The sequence below is a fragment of the Periplaneta americana genome, chromosome 1 (genome assembly GCF_040183065.1).
Source record: "Periplaneta americana isolate PAMFEO1 chromosome 1, P.americana_PAMFEO1_priV1, whole genome shotgun sequence".
Classification (NCBI taxonomy): domain Eukaryota; kingdom Metazoa; phylum Arthropoda; class Insecta; order Blattodea; family Blattidae; genus Periplaneta; species Periplaneta americana.
Genome location: NC_091117.1, coordinates 112,843,400 through 112,867,582, shown reverse-complemented (window position 1 = coordinate 112,867,582; position 24,183 = coordinate 112,843,400). Strand labels below are relative to the sequence as shown.

General features: G+C 35.2%; 1 protein-coding gene across 10 annotated transcripts in view; it reads right to left on the bottom strand.

Moving 5' to 3' along the window:
* The window catches only part of LOC138699871 (CDAN1-interacting nuclease 1), a 314,608-nt gene that overhangs the window by 220,505 nt on the left and 69,920 nt on the right, over positions 1-24,183 (bottom strand). For all 10 annotated transcript variants that reach the window (XR_011332120.1, XR_011332113.1, XM_069826105.1 and 7 more), the window contains one exon: positions 8,815-8,957. Coding sequence is in view for 8 of the 10 variants with exons in the window: in XM_069826105.1 (XP_069682206.1) it covers positions 8,815-8,957 (143 nt within the window). In the remaining 2 variants the exon portion in view is untranslated. The remainder of the gene's footprint in view (positions 1-8,814; positions 8,958-24,183) is intronic.

Sequence of the window (24,183 nt, the reverse complement as noted above, 5' to 3'; positions counted from 1 at the left end):
CCACACCATTAAACATTATCATGTCGTAGCTACTATGATAATAAATCAAACACAATGTAATTCAGCAAATAATTGAGCGGCAAATAACGTCTTCGTGTGCTTCCTAAGAACGCCAACAAAAGAGCTAAAATGGTGGGCGATTATATTAAGTATTTATCGAGCCTTAAGAAATGAATCAGCGAATCACAAGACGCACAAGTTTAAATGTAGCCGACCTGCAACGCGATTGGCTGCCGGAAATTAGAGTGACAGGACTATAATTTCAAGGAGTCAGAGGAGGGAGAAGATAGATTTTTAATTGTTTGATCTAATTGATGCGTCAGGCAAAATAACTAGAAGCCCTTGACTTTTTACCACTACTTTGTCTGTTGTAATTTATTTACTAAGGTTTAATAGAAATTGTGTTCCAGTCACAGTTTCTTACCCTGTGACTGAGACTTTGCTTTAATTGAAAAGCAAAAGCAAAGGACAAAAGTGATGTACCTGATCATTGGAAGTATGTCGTTGCTGAGGCTAGACTTAACAAACCATTCCAGGTGATAGAAATGTATCAAGAACAGTTTAAGGATTTTTCCAACTTGGAAAAAATCATTAAACAAGATTCCAAATTGAAAGTCACACAAGCTATGTGGATTCAGTTGAACAACGATGATCCATTCAATATTAGAACTAGAACTTGGGATCAATATTCTGTAGGTAACATTAAAGGAATCAGAGTCCCATCTATTGTAGAACCAATAAAACCATTGTGCATAAGCATTATTCCCATCACTTAGTAAAAAAAGAAGGATCTTCTTAGTATGAGTGCCTTTCTACCAATTGAATATCGTGCTTACTATGAAAATCTTCCATCCACTGTGTTGTGTAAGTAGATCTATGTGACTGTGTTACTAACATCATTTTAACTTACGTGACTAAGATCATGTGGCTGCAAAGTGTTATGTTACAACCACACAACATTATTCCATTCTCAATTTTGTATTGTGTTTAATGGGAAAGCCTAAATTTGACTGTGCCATACAACGTTCTTCCATGAAAAGTTCATTATGAACTCATGTTTTTTCTGTTTCCAGTTTAAAGAACTACTTCATTTTTTGTACTTATAACTGTTTCGTTCTACAAATTATAATATAGTGTTTATTTAATTAAGAAAACAAATTTTTAATTTTGTTACAGTTTTTTCTCATTTCCCTAAAATTTACTTTTTGTTCATTACAATGTTATTCCAGGGGACTCCTCAATTACATAATAAAATCATAATCAGGCATTTGAATAAAGAGTACACAAAAATGAACACTATCGAAAACATTAAGCATTAAATTAAAAGCAAATATGATTTATATAATACAATTATAAAGACAAAGGAATAAAGTGTACACAATAAAAATAAACACAGTGGAATATATTGCATTAAATTTTTATAATGTGTTAAGTCTGGCAACCCATCATAAGATATTCTTCTAATTTATACTTAAAAGAAATAAAAATTCAGCAGCCCTTGACTTCAGGCGACAGAGAATTTCAGTGAAAAGAAGTAGCAATAGTGAAAGATGAACAACACAGAGATGAGTCTGGTGTGGAATTTCTAGTGTGTTATATGATTTACATAATACAATTATAAAGACAATGGAATAAAATGTACATAATAAAAATAAACGCAGTGGAACACATTGCATTCAATTTTTACAATGCATTAAGTCTGGCAACTCATCATAAGATATTCTTCTAATTTATATTTAAAAGAAATCAAAGTTCGGCAGCCCTTGACTTCAGGCGACAGAGAATTCCAGTGACAACAAGAAGTAGCAACAGTGAAAGATGAAGAATACAGAGATGAGTATGGTGTGGAATTTCTATTGTGTTATAATCTTGTGAATGAGTATTTAAGTTATGATGGCAAGAAAGATTCTGGAATCGAACACATAAATAATGAGTTGAGATGTGCAAAATTCGATATAAGAGAGAAAAAGAACGTAACTTTCTTCTCTCACACAATCTTAGCCACAATAATTTATTGTAAGAAAGTGAGATTTGATCGTAGTAATGGATGCAATGAACACATGCATTATGAAGACGTTGCAGTTTCTGGGATAAATCCACCCTGAGGTCACTGAATAAAGCATCACAATAATCGAAATGAGGCATAAAAGTGTCTGCTTTAATTTAATTGGATAATGGTACAATCTTGTTAACGACTGAAGAATGGAAAAGATTTTCTTGCATGTGTGTTTGATATGGGTGTTCCAGGTAAGATTAGATTAAAAATGAACTCCCAGGCTTTTTATAGTTGAACTGAATGGAATGATCGCTTTATTCAGATTCACAGGAGGAAGGTTCAGCTTATTAATGTTTGGAATTAATCTTTTATTCACAAATAAAATAGCCTGTGATTTACCTGCATTTAAGTTAAGTCTGAATTCTCGAGACACGGTGAAATAGATTCGTATTTAATTGGAATAAATTTCTATAATATTTACGGTATCTATTATTTAAAACAAATAAACATTTTTCTTACATTTTTTCAATTTGGTTTTGGAATGAGTTCCAACAACGAAATAGAATGAATTTAAACAACTCAATTACACGTTATCTTGTATATCTGTGCTCTGGGTCTCTGAACATTTGCATTGTCTTGAATCTGGGACTTTGAATATTCCAACAGTCCAATATTTTTTTGGGTAACTGTACATGGTGGACATGTCTGGTGATATGGCCATATGGCATGAGAGGTAAGCAGCAGTAATTCAATGTATTAACAACAATGTACCACTTCATGCAGTCGAGTTGCAAAATGACCTTACAATTAAACCAACTGCAAATAAAACCTAAGAGAAAAAATACTAAAACAATGGAATATCTTTAAAATACAAAGAGAACTAATAAAATATGAACGATTTTATTTTAATATTGAGAAGCTATTAGCCATTTGTTCATGGTATTGTTGGAGAACACAAAGTAAGCTTGGAAGTTCATGTTAAAATGGTTTTAACAGTTGTGCAGAGAATAAAGATTGTTCTATTCTATGCTGAAACAAAGTCTTTGATTCAGACGAAGTGTCAGTAACGTCGATTTTTTTAACTGTAGGAAGGCACCAACTCTGGATCAATTCTCCAAATAGTGAGGAAATTCAATGAAAATGGAACCGTTCTTAACCTAAACAAAGCGAATTCAGGTAGGCCATGAACTGCTAGAACTGGAGAAAATTGTTAAGCAGTGCGGCAGTCATTGGAGTCCTCGTACAGGATACTGCAAACATGCACAAGCGTTGGGAATGAGGTCGACATCACTGAGAAGAATTTTGAAAATTGATTTGAAGCTGTTTCCTTACAAAATTCAAGTGAGACACATGCATACCTGCAAAACTACAGAAATAGAAAATCGGGAGATTCTGATTTCAAGAATAAAAATACGAAAATACATGCCTGTCTTTCTGCGCCTTGTTGCTTGTTGTCTTCAGCGACACTGTGGTAGCAGATTTTGCCTTTCTTACAAATGTATCATCAAAAGTTTGTTCAAAGCACTGACTGTCGAGACTTCGTAATTAAAAGTTTTTCCAGGTTACTGTTGCACATTGAAGCTCGAAACTGAGTTCCTATCTTCTTAACCTGACTGAAAATTCCTTCACATTCTGCATTACCAATGATGGCAGTTATTTTTGCCCTGGCACACCCGTATTGTTTTGCTATATCGGATTTCAGAAACATTTTCCTAAACAGTGGGCCAGCATGATCTGCACAAGCAATTGACAAATTGTGTTCCACTATGAATGAAGTGAACAAACACTCCACACATGTGACACTATTATTTTCGTTTATGTTTTATAGTTTTGAAGTGTGTATTTAATATTGCCTTTACCACTATGAGATACACTTAAATCACACTGGCAGATTGTACAAAAAGCCTTTCTTTGATTGAAATTCCACGGTATATGCTTCTTTATAACACTGTTCATATTTTTTGTTTTGTTTTTTTTTTTTTTTGACATCATGTTCATTTTGTCTTCTACACCACAATTACACAAACTAGAAAACTTATTCCCTTGCTGCAATGTAACTGTAGTGATGCTTCCAAGTTCCATGCTGTTGACTGGGATGCTCATTTTGGGGCCATGCACAACGATTTTACCTGGGTGGGGGACACTAATACATTGTCAGAACAAGTGCTCAACTTTTCCACCATGGACAACAGCCAATGGCATGAATTTCACCATACAAAAACTAATATGGGGAAAATTCAGGAGAATGACATACGATTTCAGATAATCGGGATAAGAGTAAAAAATCGGGATCTCCCGATTAATTTAGGAGGGTTGGCAGGTATGTACAGGTGTCAAAAAAAAAAGTGCCACACTCGTGAACAGCAAATATTTTCTAAGTTCACTTTGGGTCACGGCGATGTTACACGATGCATGTCCTTGTAGAAGCAGTTCCGGAACTATGGAATGATTCCATATCTGCGTCTCTAGAGCAGCGGTAGAGTGCTCGCTTATGATTCGAAGGTTGTGAGTTCGGGCCTTGTTCAAGTTTTCATTTTATTTTTTTAATCGTTCTTTAGCAATATAAATAATACTCAAATTATCATTTATATTCTGTTATCATTCTTTATCGATGTAAATAATATTCAAGTTATTTATATTTTGTTATTCTTTTAGCGATATAAATAATATTCACATTATAATTTTTTGCATTCTGTTATTGTTCTTTAGCAATATAAATGATATTCACGTTATTTACATTATGTTATCGTTCTTTAGTGATATAAATAATATTCAAGTTATCATTTATATTCTGTTTTCGTTCTTTAGCATTATAAATAATATTCAAGTTATTTATATTCTGTTATTGTTCTTTCGCGATATAAATGATCTGTATTTTATGTAAGTAGTTATTTTAATATAAATAACCATTTTTTCTTTATAAAATAGATTTTATTTAAATAATTAATAATTATATATTACATAATGTCTTACATTAATTAAACAAACCGATATTTATAATTTACATTCTGTTATCGTTCTTTAGTGATAATGTATAAATAATATTCAAGTTATTTATATTATTATCGTTCTTTAGCGATATAAATAATATTCAAGTTATTTATATTCAGTTATCGTTCTTTAGCAAAACAAATAACATAAATTTAAGGGGAGTCTGGACTCTGAATTTGGTGAAAAAAATTGAAAATGTGTTTTAATAAAAGGTAAAGACCGTAATTTTAGCCTGTTACATGCAATAATACTTGAAGAATAACGTCTAAAAATTTCAAATGTGTATCTTATGTAAGTCCTGAGAAAAGTGCACCTACTGTAAATTAGATGAAATTTACATTGCTGGGATAGGCAGTACAGACTCCCCTTAATATTAGGTTTGTAACAATACAGTTGCACAATATTGGTGTTAGTTTTTTCTTTTCATATTATTACATTATACTATCTTGAAACACAATAAAATGAAAAGAAGTGACGAGGAATTGAACCTGAGATGTTGACATCTAAATTCCAACGTTCTTCTGACTGAGCTATGAGGACACAAGCATAGAAATACTTGCTGAAAAATTGGCCCAATCCTCCTCCAAGATTTTCTAATGATTTGTAGAAGCTAGTCCAGATGTAGGGGGCAAAGGCTAATTGGGATTTTCTGGTCTCTGATCGGGTCAAAAATCCTGATGGAACTAATATTTAACCCTTGCGGTGAATTTCGGTGGACTCCACAGGGCCCAATTAGTCAAATCCACTATCCTAATCTCCACGCTTGGGCCCCCTGGCATCTAATAAGATGCGAAAGAGACAGTGATGTGCGAAAAGCAATGGGAAGTTACTGCATTTATCCTTCCCAAGAAAAACAGCAAACATGAGCAAAGGAAGTTTTTAATAGAAAATGGAGTATCTTCTGCGGACCTCTGGAAAAAGAACTAATGAAGAGACTACTGAAGTGCTTTGTGTGGAGTGTGGCATTGTAGAGGGAAGAAACATGGACATTACAACGAAATGAAGAGAAACAAATAGAAGCATTTGAAATGTGAATGTGGAGAACAACGGAGCGTGTGAAGTGGACAGGCAGAATAAGAAATGAAGTTGTGTTGGAAAAAGTGGGTGAAGAAGGAATGATGTTGAAACTGATTAAAAAGAGAAAAAGGAATAGGTTGGGTCACTGGTTGAGAAGAATAATAGACGACATTAAGACATGTGGATCATACGCAGAGACTAAGAGGAAGGCAGAAAATAGGAAAGATTGGAGAATGCTGGGTTTGCAGTGAAAGACCTTATGGGCAGAACACTTATGTATGTATGTAGGCTATGTCCAGGATGCCTGGAATGTCATGTCTGAGAACAGTCACTATTTGCAAAGACTAGTCAATTCCATGCCCACTCGTCTACAAGATGTAATCAAAATATGGGAAAGATAGACTAAATATTGAATCGTGGCATTTTGTTTTGTTTTTTGAACGCTTAATTGTTCGAAGTTCAAGGCAGACGCCAGTAAGTTTGTTTTGTTTATGCCACGAAAGAAATTTTTGTTCAAAATAAAATCTATTTTCCTTTCCATTTGCAGCCATAATGTCATAATAAATAATGATAAAGTCATGGCATAATACATTCATGAACCTGATGTTAATTACTAAAATAATCATAAGAGAGACAGGAGCAATTATGTATATTTTCTCTCTCTCTTAAAAACAAAACAAAAAAACATAAAAAGCACTATGTTGTATTCAAACGCAGGACTTCACTAATACCAAGCCGGAACGCTACCATTATGCTGTAAAGCAACACACAGAATACTTTAATTATAACTTTAGATATCAGGCAACGTGGTCCAACAACATGTAACATCACCTGTCTCCGAACTGAAGTGAAGATACCCAAAGGGAACTTTGCTTCTAGAGAGAACCCACTTTTTCTTTTGACAACTGTAAGTTACATGTTAATGGCAAATGACAAATATATCTGCAACAACGTGTGTGTTAACTTCATTCACAAGATGGAAGAAAATAAAAATTGAATTCAGAATGTTTGGTTCACGGATGAAGTGGATTTTCATCTCAATGGTTCGTGAATCGTCAAAACTAGAGATTCTGGGGTTCACATCTGGCAGAAGAAGTGTGGGAACAGCCACTTCATAGTCCGAAATGCACTGGCTTGGTGTGTTCTAAGCATTATTGGTCCCTTCTGGATTTCGAATGAAAATGGGAATATGTTGAATGTCAAAAAGGAACGATACCAACAAATCGTAAGATTCATAGAAAAATTAGATGATTTCAGAGGTGCTGAACAGAGTGGATCCTACAGGATGGTGAAAAACCACATACTGCAGGTTCTACAACTGCAATCTTGGAAGAACATTTTTAAGACAGGATGATTTCAAAGAAAAATTATTTCTTTTGGGCTCCTCACCAGACTTAAGTCCTCTTGATTTCTTTTTATGGGGATAGATACAGGACAATGTTTATACGCAGAAGCCTAGGACCATTTGAGAGCTGAAGAGAAACATGGAAAACTTCACTGAGTCTCATATCTGACTTCATATGCCAGAAAATTATTGACAATTTTATTTTAAAGAATGTTTAAATCATTGTATTGCCATTCCTAGTGATCGTTTTAAAAATGTAATTTATCATGCATGAATCTTCCAGGTTCTATCTTTAAACATGTGCAGTAATAACTGAAATATATAAAATTAGTTCAAGGTTATTAATTATTAGCCACCGGTGTAGCTCATTTAGCTAAGGCTCTTGCCTGCCAATCCAGGGTTGCGCTCGGGCTCGGGTTCAATTCCCATTTGGGTTTTTCCGAGGTTTTCCCCAACTGCAAGGCAAATGTCAGGTAATCTATGGCGAATCCTCGGCCTCATCTTGCCAAATACCATCTTGCTATCACCAATCTCACTGATACTAAATGATCTAGTAGCTGACACAGCATCATTAAAGAACTAAAATATATATATATATATATATATATATATATATATACATAATATATTAATTATTAAAATTGTTCATATTTTATTGGTGCTCTTGGCATCTTTAAATTCATCTTGTGAGCTGAGCTCTTAGTTGAACTTAAAATGTCACACCTCAAAAGAGTGGGCAATTTATATAAAGAGAATATTATTGTGTGAATGCCAATTCTAAAAAAATAAATAAGCTTAAGTAAGTAAACAAATATGCAAACACAGTTCTTTTCTTTTTCTTTAAAGTCGAGACCAGAGTTGGGTCTCGCGGTACTTTTTCAAGTACATGGTCAATAAAGCACTTAGGGCAAAAATAAAAAGAACCTTATGACAACTAACACTTATTTCAGTTTGTACACTTGACAAACAAAGCTAAATTCAAAGGGTGATAATATGTTTTCACACACAATTGTCTCTTCAAAATGAAGATTAACACATGAACGTATTATATATATATTTTTATTCCTACAACAGTAACAGTGAGCTGTGCTAAAAATTGTGAACTATTAATTGAAAACTTAAACATTTAATTGTTATTATATATTGATTTGTAACTGTTAGCTGCTAATCATTGACTGAATGAAACAGTAACCGAAGCCTAGAGAAACCAAATGAGAAGAGACAATATTTGCAAGCTGAATAGTATCAATTATGATGCACAAGAGTGTGACTCCTGCCCTGTGCAACACTTACTACTCCCTAGTACTTCCTCTCCTTGCCCCTCTAACGACCCAGCTTGCTCTAAGATCTCTTCTCATGAATCTTGAACATGACGTCTTCGGTAACTATCATAACTTAAAATGGACAAACCATTTACTTCTTGAGTGCATACTGATTGTTACTGAAAATGTAAAATATTACTTACCAGGTTCATCACTTTCTTCTGACTTCTTTTCGTAATACTTTTCTAAAATCATTCTTGCTAAAAGAGCAGGAGAAAGAGTAATCTCTTCAGCAAGTCGCAACATTACTCCAACATCTTGGCCATCATCCACACTTTTCTGATATCTATCAATACAACAAAACTTTAATGTAGTCAGTTACCAAATTAATGTATCTTAAAATCGTACAAATATGCAAATGGTAGCTTATATATTTGTTTTAACAAAACTGGTTAACAATGAATATAATCTACTGTGATAAAGGGTAGTAAGCACATTATAACAGAAATGAGGAAAAGTTAAAAAAGAAGAGACAAAGTAAAGTCTTTACTACTTTCGAGATTCTGTTACACATGTGTACTGCATATTACTTTTTGGATAATCATATTTTTTAGAATAGCCACCACGGTGGTCTAGTGGCTAGAACACTAGAATTATAATCCTGTGGACCCGGGTTTGTTCCCTGGCATACTCTCAGTTTATAATTTGTGTTGTGCAAGCTCATGGTCCAGGTAACACAGGGGTTTTCTCTGGGAGCTCTGACTTCCCTGTAGCATCCCAACAAATCTCCATAATCATCTCATCGCAGTGTAGCACAGACCAGACTCCTATGGCACACCCTGGGCAATGACTCTGTCAGTAAATTGGTCTATGCAACTAGCTTCATATGGGTCAATGACGAGAACTTAAGTACCCGCCAGCAGTCATGCTCAAGATGTACAATATATATATTGAAGTTGTAATTACTGAAAAAAAGCGTTAATCTGAATTGTAAAATTTTACATAATATTACCTTCTTTTCATTTAATTTTCTTTATTTTTTAAGGAGAATGCATGGATAAAGGGGGAAGTTCTTTGTTCATAAACCTGGAGAATGGTGTAAGTACCAGCTGGCTACTTGAAAGGATGAAAGTTCAAGGTACAAAGAGAAAATATTGTTGCATATTTTTGTGTTATTTTCTAACTTGAGAAGAATAAAGTGCAGATGTACTCTAATACTGCCTGTTAAAAAAAAAACAACTCTCATGGCACAAAATAAACTAATAGTAATATCTGTATGCTCTGACATAGGTTACAATAATCATTGTCAGGGAAAGGATTTATATGTAAATACATATTTACTTATAAAGCTAATATAATTTATATTTTGCATTATCTTTATGTTTCACAATGTGTAGGGTTGAAAAATCCTACTTTTATTTTCCATATTTTTCCATATTTTAGAGTTTAGTACATATTTTCGTTAATTTCCATATATTTTCCATATTTCATATAAAACAGTCCATATTATATTAGGTTTAACAATAAAACAAAACAAAATTCCATTAACTTTTAAAAATACATTTCAACAATAGAGATTTAAACACATGTTCAGTAATCCCTTTAACATCAGAGTTATTTGAAAATTAGCAGTCCTATCAACAATGGGAAAGTAAGTTACAAAACTGTATTAATTTAATTTAAAATTTTTAACAGACTTCAGTTGTGCAGCTCAACAGTTAAATGCCAGTCAGAGTACACATAGGTTCAGTTTTGTAAATCATACTATAAAGACGGTAAATATGCCAAAAGTACGTCATTCAGTCAATTTAAAATCAAAACTAACAAGTTACATTTCAGAATTTAAAGAAGATGGTTTATCAACTGACAATAAAATATTATTTTGTAATTTGTGTCAGTGTGCAGTATCATCTACACAAAAGTTCCTGGTGCAACAACACATTACAACTAGTAAACATCAGGCCAACAAACAACTAAATTCCAAGCAGAGACAATTGTTTTTAACACAACCAACAACATCGAATGTAAGATCTGAGTTTAACATCGACCTGTGCCGTTCTCTCATCTCTGCTGATATTCCTCTCTACAAACTAAAGAATAAGGTCTTCAGGGAATTCCTTGAAAAATATACTCAACATACAATCCCGGATGAGTCAACACTTAGGAAGACGTATGCTCCATCCATCTACGATGAGACAATACAGAAGATAAGAGATGAAATTAAAGATAGTTCAATTTGGGTTTCCATTGATGAGACTCCCGACAAAGAAGGTAGACTTGTTGGTAATGTAGTTATCGGTTTGTTAAGTGAACAATATTCTGAACGAATTCTTTTACATTGTGATGTTCTAGAAAAGTGCAATAACAAAACTATAGTTAAACTGTTCAACGAAGCTATGGGTATCCTGTGGCCAAAGGGTATTATGTACGATAATGTGTTATTCTTTATTAGCGATGCTGCCCCTTATATGGTCAAAGCTGGACAAGCATTATCTGTTGTATATCCTAAATTGACTCATTTTACTTGTGTGGCGCATGCATTTCATCGTGTGGCAGAAGTGGTCAGAGACAATTTCCCTAAAGTAGATTTGTTGATTTCATCAGTGAAAAAAGTATTTCTCAAAGCTCCCAGTAGAGTTAACGTGTTGAAAGAAATGTACCCTGAAATTCCATTGCCACCAAAGCCAATTTTAACTAGATGGGGTACATGGCTAGAAGCAGTTGAATATTATGCCGAACATATAGACTCTATTAACAATGTTCTCCTTGCATTGGACTCTGAAGATGCAGTCTCAATTGATACTGCGAAAACAGTTACCTGTGACATAAGTGTGAAGAATGACTTAGCTCACATTCAGCATACATTTTCATGCATCATAAAAACGCTCAAAAGTCTCCAAAATAGGCACCTTTCACTATCTGAAAGTTTTGAAATTATAAATAGTACTGTGGAACAACTGAATCGTGGTAGAGGTAAAGTTGCAGATGCAGTAAGAGCTAAGGTGGACACTGTACTTTCAAAAAACCCTGGATATGAAGAACTACAAAAGGTTGTTGCTGTGATGAGTGGTGAATCAACAGTGAAGATTAACTTGGACTTATCCCCAGCAGACATTGTGAAATTGAATTATGTACCAGTTACTTCTTGTGACGTCGAACGCTCTTTTAGTCAGTATAAATCTATCCTCAGAGACAATAGAAGAAGATTCACTTTTCAGCACTTGAAAGAAATGTTTGTAACCTATTGTTATGGTAACAGACAATAAAAATTGTGTTTTGTTGAAACTACATTGGAAGATAAGGTACGTCCATTATATTTTTTGTTTAGTTTGATTAAAATGTACCAATATTTAACGTACATAGTCATTTTTTTATAATTTTAAGTCCATATTTAATTCCATATTTTGGTAAAAATCCATATTTAATTCCATATTTTGGTAAAAATAACTACATATATATTTACATATTTCATATATTTTTAGTCCATATAAATCCGTTCCCTGATCATTATGTACATCCTCAGACACAAAGTAAATTAAATAATGGAATATCTACATTCTCAGTGGCAGATCCTATCAAGTTTTTTTTTTTTTATGGTGGCAACGAATGTCCTTCGACAAGGTGTGCTACATCTTTGTTCCCGAAAGTGACTCAGTGTCCCTTCTTTTTTGATTTTAAAAGAAGTTTCTGGTAGAACTGTTTGTCTTCTACTTTCTCAAGGTAGTTCATCATCCCCAGTAGATCTTTGGCCTTTTCGGTGCAGATTTTGGAAACAACTCAATCCTTGGCAAGTTTTGTAAATCAGATAGTGAGTTAAGTTTTTTCCTTTTGTTCAGAATATCAGTTTTCGTCCACACACTTGTACGATCGAAACTCGTGGTTGTTTGAATGACATGAGGGTTCTTGTAGGTATTCACTAACTTTGTAGAATTCCACAACAGCTCCTTCTGTTCAGTTGCAAAATCTTTATATGCATACTTACATGAACAGGTGGCTTGTTGCAGTTTGTTTCCCTGAGCTTGTTAGGCCTACGTAGGGTTTTCTATTCTGTCTCACCTATTGAAGAATTTTCAACACAGTCACTTTACTAACAGGATGATCTAGGTTCATTTATTTGATAGACAACTGATCTTAGGCTCAGAATACAAACACGTTCACAGCAAATCCCAGTGAAGCAAACAGTACACTGGACGCGCACTTGACACATTCACCGTGATGCTTGGACATTAACCCTTACCCAGGTTTCATTCACAGTGACTTCAACCTCAGCTCTACCTATCATTCGCTCTAGAAACTAAACCAATACCTTACGGAATTTCTATAATATCCCACATTGTTGGCAACATCATTTTCGCCAGTTTTCAGATCCAAAACTATGTTCCGAAGTTTTGGCACTTTTAGCCTTTTCGATTTACATGCCTCAATATGTTAACTAAAAATAATTTTGTGGTATGCATATTGTGGTTAAACATTTCATTTGAACTGACAGATCATTGTATATGGTACTCCACCTTGTGGCGGCAGAGGCAGCAGCAGCAGCAGCAGTAGTAGTAGTAATAACTAACTTACTGGCTTTTAAGGAACCCGCAGGTTCATTGCTGCTCTCACATAAGCCCATCATTAGTCCCTATCCTGAGAAAGATTAATCCAGTGTCTATCATCATATCCCACCTCCCTCAAATCCATTTTAATATTATCTTCCCATCTACGTCTCGGCCTCCCCAAAGGTCTTTTTCCCTCTGGCCTCCCAACTAACATTTTATATGCATTTCTGGATTCGCCCATACATGCTATGTGCCTTGTCCATCTCAAACGTCTGGATTTAATGTTCATAATTATGTCAGGTGAAGAATACAATGCGTGCAGTTCTGTGTTATGTAGCTTTCTTTATTCTCCTGTAACTTTATCCCTCTTAGCTCCAAATATTTTCCTGAGCATCTTATTCTCAAACACCCTTAACCTATGTTCCTCTCTCAAAGTGAGAGTCCAAGTTTCACAACCATAAAGAACAACCGGTAATATAACTGTTTTATAAATTCTAACTTTCAGATTTTTTGATAGTAGACTGGATGATAAAAGATTCTCAACCGAATAATAATAGGCATTTCCCATATTAATTCTGTGTTTAATTTCCTCCCCAGTGTCATTTATATATTTTGTTACTGTTACTGTATATGAATTTTTCTACGTCTTCAAAGGATAAAATTACAATTTTTATATTTCCATTTCGTACAATATTCTCGTCACGAGACATAATCATATACTTTGTCTTTTCGGGATTTACTTCCACACCTATCTCTTTACTTGCTTCAAATAAAATTCCCTAATTGTTTGTGAATTTTCTCCTAACATATTCACGTCATATACATAGTATTTAGTATTTATTTATTTAACCTGGTAGAGATAAGGCTATCAGGCCTTCTCTGCCCCTCTACCAGGGGATTACAACTATAATATGAAGAATAAAATTACAATTAATATTAAATTTACAATTACAATTACAATAAAAATTAAAGTACGACAAGATTACCTGATTAATGAAAGCTAGACAATTTATCATAGAAGTTAAGAACAAAGAATATTTTTGTATTTACTGAATTACAAATTAAACCTAGAATAACAAAATTCTATAGTGATGAAATTACCATATGAGGGATAGTCATAAAGTTTTAATTATCACCTCGAAAAAATGAAGCTGCGACCATGAAACTTGGTGATGGTGTTAATCCTTTTCTACATATTCACCCTTCAACGCGACACATTTTTCCCAACGATGGATGACTTGACGGAGGCCTTGGTTGTAGAAGTCTGCATTTTGGCTGTTCAGGAAACGTTCCACCTCGAAAATCACCTCGTCGTCATTCTGGAAATGCCTGCCACGCAATGGTTTCTTCATCCGAGGAAAGAGGAAGAATTCACTGGGTGCCATATCAGGATTCACCACTGCCAAAAAAGGTGAAGACCCAACCATCATCGGGCAAGGTGATGCTGAGTGTTTTTTTGGGACATCCAATTTGTGGTGCTGACAGATTATGCTCAGAAGGGGCAAACCATCACAGGAGCATACTACCAAAATCTCCTGACGAGGTTACGGGAGGCTATCAAGACAAAGCGTCGCGGGTAGCTGTCCAAGGTGGTCCTTTTGCTTCATGACAATGCCCCAGCTCATTCTGCACAGGACACAGTCACACATGCTGCTTCTTTAGGCTATCAAATTTTGCCTCACCCCCCGTATTCTCCTGATATGGCACCCAGTGAATTCTTCCTCTTTCCTCGGATGAAGAAACCATTGCGTGGCAGGCATTTCCAGAATGACGACGAGGTGATTTTTGAGGTGGAACGTTTCCTGAACAGCCAAAATGCAGACTTCTACAACCAAGGCCTCCATCAAGTCATCCATCATTGGGAAAAATGTGTCGCATTGAAGGGTGAATATGCAGAAAAGGACTAACACCATCACCAAGTTTCATGGTCGCAGCTTCATTTTTTCGAGGTGATAAAACTTTATGACTACCCCTCGTATATTGAGAAATTTTGTGATAGATTAAGAGAACTATTTACAAGAAACCATGTCTGAACGAGTCTCAATTACTGGCCAAGTGTCTAGTAAGTTTACGTTTGAATTCAATTTTATTTCGACAGTCTCTGATGCTCGCAGGTAACGAATTCCAGAGTCTTGGCAGGGCTATTGTGAAAAAGGATGAGTAGGAGGAGGTGCGATGGGATGGTATTGTTAGTATTGTTTCATGGCGAGAGCATGTGTTCAGACTGTCGTGGGAAGAAAGGTAAGTGAAGCGAGACGACAGATACGAAGGAATAGAAGAGTTCAAGATTTCGAAGAGAAGGAGAAGTGAATGTAAATTTCTTTTCTTATCTAGTTTAAGCCAACCTATTGTTTCCAGGGATGGAGTAATATGATCATATTTACGAACATTGCTTACAAAACGTACACACAAATTATGAGCATGTTGAAGTTTCGTTTTGTTGTCGCTGGAAAGGTCAGTCAGTAAAATGTCAGCATAGTCAAAATAGGGAAATACAAGTGTCTGCACAAGGAACTTTTTTAAGCAAGAGGGAAAATGAACATTTATCCTTTTTAGCACATGGATAATAGAATATACTTTTCTGCAGGTTTCTGTGATTTGCATGTCCCAGTTGAGATTATTATCTATGTGAATGCCACGATTTTTTACCGAAGAACTGAATAACGGGGGAAATGTCGAGGTGCTTTACAGCGTCAGTTTGCCGTTTGTGTCCTAATATAACTGCTTGTGTCTTTCCAGGATTGATATTAAGATGGAATTTCTTTATCCATGTCACAATCGAGTCAATGTCTTCATTCAGTTTGTCTATAGCTTCGTTTATTGGTCTAAGCGGGAAGAGATGTAGCACTGAAGGTCGTCAGGATACAAGTGATAGTTACAATGCCTTACAAGAGATGTAATATCATTGACATATATTGTGAACAACAATGGTCCGAGTACCAACCCCTGTGGTATACCTGATGTTATGTTAAGCCAGGAAGAGCTTCGATTCCCGGATACAACACATTGTTGTCTTTCCTGTAAGTAGGATTCGAACCAACTCACAGCAGTCTCTGACAAATACAGATTTCTCAATTTATGGGTGAGCAGGTCAAAATTTACAGAGTTAAAAGCTTTGCTAAGATCAAGAAGTGTTAGTATTGTTACTTTATTAGAGTTGATTGCTTCACGAATGTCTTCGGTCACTTTAAGTAGAGCAGTGCTAGTGTTGTCTCCAGCTCTGAAACCTGACTGATACTTGCCGAATAGTTTGTGTCATTCATGTAGTTAGTAATTTGTCTGTGTATGATTCTTTCCAGTGCTTTTCATATGGCTGGCAGGATGCTTATTGGTTTATAGTCGTTCAGGTTGGTGGGAACTTTGACTTTTGGAAGAGGAAGAACGAAAGCTTGCTTCCATATTTTAGGGAAAGTTGAAGTGATTAAGGAACTATTGAATATGTGTGCAATTGTAGGTATTACTATGTCTTGTATTTTCTGTATGAGTAATATGCTAATGTTGTCCAGCCCTTGAGCTTTCGTCTTGATGCGTCGGATGGCTTTCATTATGTCAATAGGAGTGACGTCGGTAAAATAGAATTTGTTTCGAGTTGGGGGAGCTGAGTCAGGCAAAACTGTGTCTTATTTCATTGTGTCGATTAAGGTGGGGTCCTTTACAAAGTGTTCGTTCAAGAGGTCAAGTGGGATGGGAATGTCTGCTTGTTCACTAGCCCTTCCAAGTCCAATAACCTTCAGATTTTTCCATAACTCGGAAGGGGTTGTGTTGGGCTCTATAAGTTTGTAAGAGTATTTGAGTTTAGCGTTTCTTATTAGTTGAGTCGTTCTATTTCTGAGGTGTTTATAGAAATTAAAATATTCATCGTTTTTGTTGCGGATGTATTTTCTATAGGCTAAGTCGCGTTCGGACATCAGGCTACGTATTTCAGTCGTCATCCAAGGGGCTGGGGTTTTTCTGGTACGTTTGGTCTTTAATGGTGCATGTTTGTCATAAAGTTGAAGTATTAACGTATTGAATAAGTCTACTTTCTCGTCTACAGTTCGTAATGTCCAGATCATGTGACTTGGAAGTTGTGCAGGTCTTCTTTCAATGCAATATCATCTATTCTTTTAATATCCCTGTAAGCAATTACTCTAGGAGTCGATTTAGGACACTGCAGATTAAACGACAGATAAATGATATCATGCCCTAATAGTCCTGGTGCAGGCAACTGTCCATGCGTCAGTATTTTGTCGGCATAGTTAGTTATTATCAAGTCCAGTAATGTGTCTGTACCTTCCGTTCGATGTGTGGGAGCTAGGAGTAGGGTTACCATATCAAGGCACTGGAAGAATGATTGAAGTCTTTTAGTCGTACTAGAATGTGAGGCAGGTAAATTTGAATTGAAGTCCCCCCATTATTACAACGTTCTCATATTGCGGCGTTACATTTAGTAAGGAGGTTTCGAAATCATCTACGTCATATATATGTGGGGGTTATATACAACACACACTAGACATTTTGTAAATAAGGTGCAAATTTCAATGAACATGAATTCGGGTTTGGCAGAGTACTGGCTTGGTGAATGGTGAATAATTTTAGGTCGCAAATCAGATCTAATATAACCAGCCACCCCTCCTCCTCTCTTGCCCTCTCTGTCATTACGGCAAAGCGTATAGCCAGAAAGGTTTACGAGAGTGGAAGGAAGATTAGGACAAGCAGCTGATGTAAACCATTCAATTCTGACCATTATTTGGTAATTGGAGAACTAAGAGAAAGACTATCAGTAACCAATCAAGTAGAGCAACATGTTAATATTAGAAGATTCAATATTCCGAAATTAAAGGACGAGGAAACTAAGCAACATTATCAGGTCGAAATTTCAAATAGGTTTGCCGTATTAGCAAGTTCAAACGAAGTTGAGGAAGAGTTAGATGTTAATAGCGTGTGGGAAAATATCCGAGATACTATCAAAATTGCAACTGAGCAGAGCATAGATTATTATGAAACTAAAAAAGAAACCGTGGTTTGATGAAGATTGTTGCATGGTAGTAGAAAGAAGGAAACAGGCAAAATTGAAATTCTTACAGGACCCAGTTGAGGCAAATAGAGATGATTATTTCAATAAAAGACAGGAAGCAAATCGTACACTTAGGAATAAAAAGAGAGATTACTTGAAGGAAAAACTGAATGAGGTAGAAACAAATAGTATAAATAAAAACATTAGAGATTTATATAACGGCATAAAGGAATTTAAGGATGGATATCAGGCAAGGGTAAACGTTATCAAGGATGAAAATGGTGACTTGCTTGCAGACTCTCATTCAATCCTGAACAGATGCAAAAACTATTTTGAACAATTACTAAATATACATAGGCCAAATAGGAATGATTGGGACGAAATTGAAATACAAACTGCTGAGGCATTTATACCCGAACCCACACTTTCTGAAGTTGAAATTGTGATAGAAAATCTGAAAAATTATAAGTTTCCAGGTATTGATCAAATTCCAGCAGAATTAATACAAGAGGGTGGAAACGCATTATCAAACGAAATTTATAAGCTTGTACTTGCTATTTGGGAAAAGGAAATTGTACCAGAACAATGGAAGGAGGCCATAATCGTACCTATCTTTAAGGGGGACAAGACTAACTGTAGTAACTTTCGAGGAACATCACTTTTGTTGACATTGTACAAAATTTTTTCCAATAATAATAATAATAATAATAATAATAATAATAATAATAATAATAATAATAATAATAATAATAATAATAATAACGGTATAACAGATAACTGTGGAGACCTAGAGGAAGGTGGAAAATAGGAAAGATTGGAGAATGCTGAATTTGCAGTGAAAGACCTGACCTTGGTCAGAAAGCTATGCATAAATTGAATGAATGAATGAATGAATGGTATTGTTAGTATAATGGATACCTACCTGCAATATCAATCGGGCTGTGTAACATGAGATGTAGTTTCGATTTTTACCTCCACTGGAATAACATTCACTTATAATTTCAACAGTCTCTCAATGAGATGTAGTTCCGATTTATACATACATACATACATACATACATAAATTGTTCTGCCCGTGGGCAGGTCTTTCACTGCAAACCCAGCATTCGCCAATCTTTTCTATTTTCTACCTTCCTCTTAGTCTCCGCTCTGATTTTTACCTACACTGGAATAACATTCAGTCATAATTTCAATAGTGTCTCGATTGTATACATTGAGTTGGAGGTCTTACAATGTATCTTTCTATTATCTATGTATACTATTAATAAATCTGTAATAAAATTTTTTCTGGTAATTTTCGATTTTTCAAGAATAATTGGTATTAACATCTATAAGTAACTATCCTGAGACCAAAAATCGAGTTTTTGAAATTTTTGTTTGTATGTCTGTCTGCCTGCCTGGATGTTTGTTACCTTTTCACGCAATAATGGCTGAACCGATTTGAATTGGAATATAAATTTTGTTTGTTCTAACTTAGATTTTAGGCTACATGGTATTCAACATATTTCATTTAAAAGGGAGGTTATAAGGGGGCCTAAATTAAATACATCGAAATATCTCGCTTATTATTATTATTATGAAAAATATTGCATAACAAAAGTTTCTTTAAAAACTATTTCTGATAAGTTTTATTCTATGCAAAATTTTGATAGGACATATTTAACGAGATACATAGGTTTTAAAATGACAATGTGAACACATTTCAGCGCCGGCTCAAACTAATAGGCTACCGTATAATGAAATGAAAACAAATGACTTCGTCTATAAGGGGCCTTGCACAACAGCAAACGAAAGCTATTCATTTAACACTATTTTATACAGACATAATTATTTATATGATGGGAATATATAAACGTTTATCAAAATTAACATACAGAGAATATTTGTGTGTTTGTACGATGTAATCTCAGAAGCTACTTAACCGATTTGTGTAATTATTATTTCAGCATTGGAAAGTGTGGTTTCTCTAGAATGAATTGGAGAAGAGTAAAAAAATAGTCACATGTGTTAGCTGTAATAACATGTATAACAATATATGTATAATTTGGTGTATAAATATTTTTTGTATTGCCTTGGGACATTTTTGTCCCATTCGTCATTCTAGACTGTGGATGATATTCAGTCTTTCTAGTGTTAAAACTACAAGTATGTTTCGGCATACTGTACTTCACTTTTCACGATATTGCTTTCACTTAGAAAAGAAATCCTTTCCTAACAATGCAAAGTGTTTACATGAACAGTAATGAAAATTAAACTGATTTGATTACCACATTGAATTGCTCTGTTCTGTATTTTTTCTCTCTTCCCACGTTTGTATTAACGAATCACCATAGTACAGAAGACACACCATCCAGATTCTGAAGTAGCATCAGGCACAATAGGTTGTTCTTCAGATATTCCTGCCAACTTCCTAATATTTGCTTTCAGTCCTCTAGGCAGATTTTTCACAGCGACCTTGGCTTTGATACGATCTAAACAGAGTTCCTTTGAATGAGTCTTCAAATATTCTCATCTCGTCATGTTTTTCAGGGTGTCAGCCTGGAAAATGATGTAAATGCTTACACCATCAATGTTTATCATTGCATAAATCATAGTAACAGGCCACCTATTTGTCTTTCTAGATATAGAATATGCAGTCTTCATCTCATTCATAGTAACAATACTGCCCTTGGTCATGTTATAGAACGTTACCATCTCTGGCTTACTTGCTTCTCCACACACTTCATCTATATCATTAAAAAAGTGCATAGAGGAGAGTAGAATAACAATCCAATAAAATTCTTCTTTGGTACATATGGCAGTAATGTCATATTTTCATCAAAACCAGACTACTGTATTCTTCATAGTGTTATTATTTGTTGAAAATCTCTGGAATTTCTCGTTTATTTTTTTCCTCACTGTAGCAACTAGGAGTTCTACTGCCAATGATATGGAACTCAACTAGTTACATACCACTTGTGACATTTCGTCCTGTTCCTGAAATGGATTCAACTAACCACAAAATTATCAAATGGAGTATATTAGCCTGCTGAAATGACCCAATGGATTGCTGTTCCACACATACTTCCATATTTTCGGCATAAAAAGTTCTGGTATAGGTGCGTACACACTTAGCGAACGAACAACGAACAAACGACAAACAATTGCATTCGCTGATTGAAATCGGTACGTGCGTATGTCACAGCAAAGGCAAACCGATCGTTTGGTTTGCCTTCGAAAGTGATCCGTCGCCTGTCAGTACATGAAAGGAAGTTGGTATTCGTTGTGGACAGGATTTGCCACTAGTTTGTAGTTTGTCAGAACTCAGCGCTTAGTTCAATTTCACCAACAGGATGTCGAAACTGGGGTGGACGGAAGACGCTGTTATAAATCTTATTAAGGCATATAGGGAGCAGGAAACTTTATGGAATCCCAAGCATCCTACTTACCACAATAATGTAAGAAAACATGATGTTTGGGAAGCTAAAACACGTGCAAAATTTGAAAATTATTTTTGTTTATTTATTTTCAGTGCATACATGTTTGTTGTTTATTGTAGGGAGCAGAAGTCAAAAAGAAAATTGAGTCCCTACTGACATCATTCCGGAGGGAAAGACAGAAGTCCACAAAAAGATCTGGAATGGGGAGTGATGAAGTGTACGAGTCAACTTGGTTCGCGTATAAACATATGTCGTTCCTTTTGGACAAATTCACGCCCAGAAAAAAACAAAGTTTCAACCTTGTGCACACAAAATAAATTATTGGCACTGAAAAGTGCCTTTTCGTAAGCATGATGCACATTCGACAAACACAGACAAATCTCTCTTTTTAGTATTTTAAGATAATTATTGTCAGTGAGGTATCCGTGTACTGAAACTTTCCCCTGTCTTGCAGTCGTACTTTAATAAAAACTTCCAGTTCCTCAAGTATAGCTGTACATACTTCTGGAACAATCCTGGTAATTAGCTGTTTCGACACTTTAAATAAATACATAAAACTTGTATACGGATCTCATGTAGCGAGATGTCGAAAATGTTAATGCTAGTCTTTCCTGAATCGGTATTGCTTCTCGCCAGCCTGTGTCTTTTTTGGAAATTTTTGGTCCTATTTTGCACAGTAATAATTTCAAAGTCTGTTTCTGAAATGCGACAGAAGATGTGAAACTGTCCCGATTCCATTCGACGTAAATCATGAAGCAAGTCAGTGCCTCTGTATTGATTACGACTTTCATATAGTGGCGTCTGCCACCATCGCCTTTTGGTTTTTAACTTTCTTTTTGTTAAACTACCTATAATAACAATGGCTGTGCTTGCTGTAATTACTGTATATTTCCGTCTGCCTTTATTGCAGATAATCAGCGAACGTGAATGTTTTCTGACAATTTGCTGATGATTTGTACGTTGCTCCAAACAGCGAATGAACAACGAAGTTTTGCTTCGTTGTTCGTTCGCTAAGTGTGTACGCACCTTATCACAAAGGGCAAATATCTTTATGCAATACTTCACCGGTTTTGATTTCATAAGAACTCAAGAACTACAGTGTTCTCTAAAGAGTTCAAGCATTTTGTCTATTGTAATGTATTCCCCAGCAGGATAGTTATTCTTGTAGCACGTGTTGGTATCTTCAAAAATACTTTTTATGGGTGCCAGTTTGTCGACCTGCTTCCTCTCATTTCATTCAACAAGTTATTAAAACGAAGTGCTGTCAACAAAAATATGAATCTTCTAAGAGGCACTGTTGCTGAGAAAAATTCTACTCCTGGGCCATCCTTGGCATATAGATAGTGCCAGTTCGTGCTTGAAATGACAAGGGGTTCACTACTTTTATGATATTACATAGTTTTCCAACAATTTAAACAATATCTCATTTCTGAAAAATTAAAAAAATACAGAAACTGCACCTAGTGTCCTGCTAGAAATTTTTCAAAGTCCAATAATGTGACACTGCGCATGCGCAAGACACAGATAAGTAAAGGAGTTACCATATCCTAGATAAAGCTAGTGCACTAACAGTACTTAAACCATTTTAGCAGGTACATTTCACAACAGCTCAACATAACAAATGGCGGCAGTTATATTGCATCATTTAGGGTTTCATCTACGGATCATTGACGACACAGCTTCCTGAGTTAAAGGATGGAAAAATTATAATCAATGAATGGTAGTTCGAAGTCAGTGAGGACAGTATTTCTTGAGTTCGACCCCAGTATTACTCTTCTCAATAACAATAAGTTTTCTGCATTTTTTATATCTATAATGATGAATGATATATTTTCGGGGCTCAAACTTGGCGTTAATTGGTTTCTATGTTGGCGATTCCATAGATGAACCATCCCTACTACAAACACAATCTTTGTAATAAGACAGCAATCTTTCATACTCTTCGCGCGTTTTGTACTCTCTGCTCGAGCTGAACTGGGTTTTTATCGAGAGGAAGATTGGCATAAGTAACAGCTTTCGTCACAGTGGAGGCAAATGAGTTAAGGTTGGTAGCGCAAAAAGCGCAAGAAGTATGTTGGCACTCCTTCAGATGTTAGAGCATAGCGGGACAAATACTGCAGTTGAGCAAAAAAATACTATAGTTCTTTAAAGTAGATAATTAGGTCTATTTTAAAATGAGCCTGATGATGATGATGATGATGATGATGATGATGATGATGATGATGATGATGATGATGATGAAGTTGAGTCTCCTGTAGAGGTATATCTGTACAGAAAATCCATCCTTCTTTCCTTTTTTTGTGGTGAATCTACTAATAACTTTCTCATTAAAATCCTGAAGTCTGTGGAATTGTGGATAATTGCTTTTTCAATAGACAGCATGGAGAGAGCAGACAACCTATTTCTTACATGGTGCTTCTAAGAAATGTTTTAATCCGTGCCAAAACATAGAAACATCTCTCTGCTTCACACGATGTCAATGAAATAGTACCTACTAATTTTATCAATTTCATAATGTCACCGAAGAGTTCATGCAAGTTGTTTTCAATTAAGAACTTAAGAAGGGCAATTCACATCTTGAAAATCATTTCGAGAATAAATTATCTGTAATTC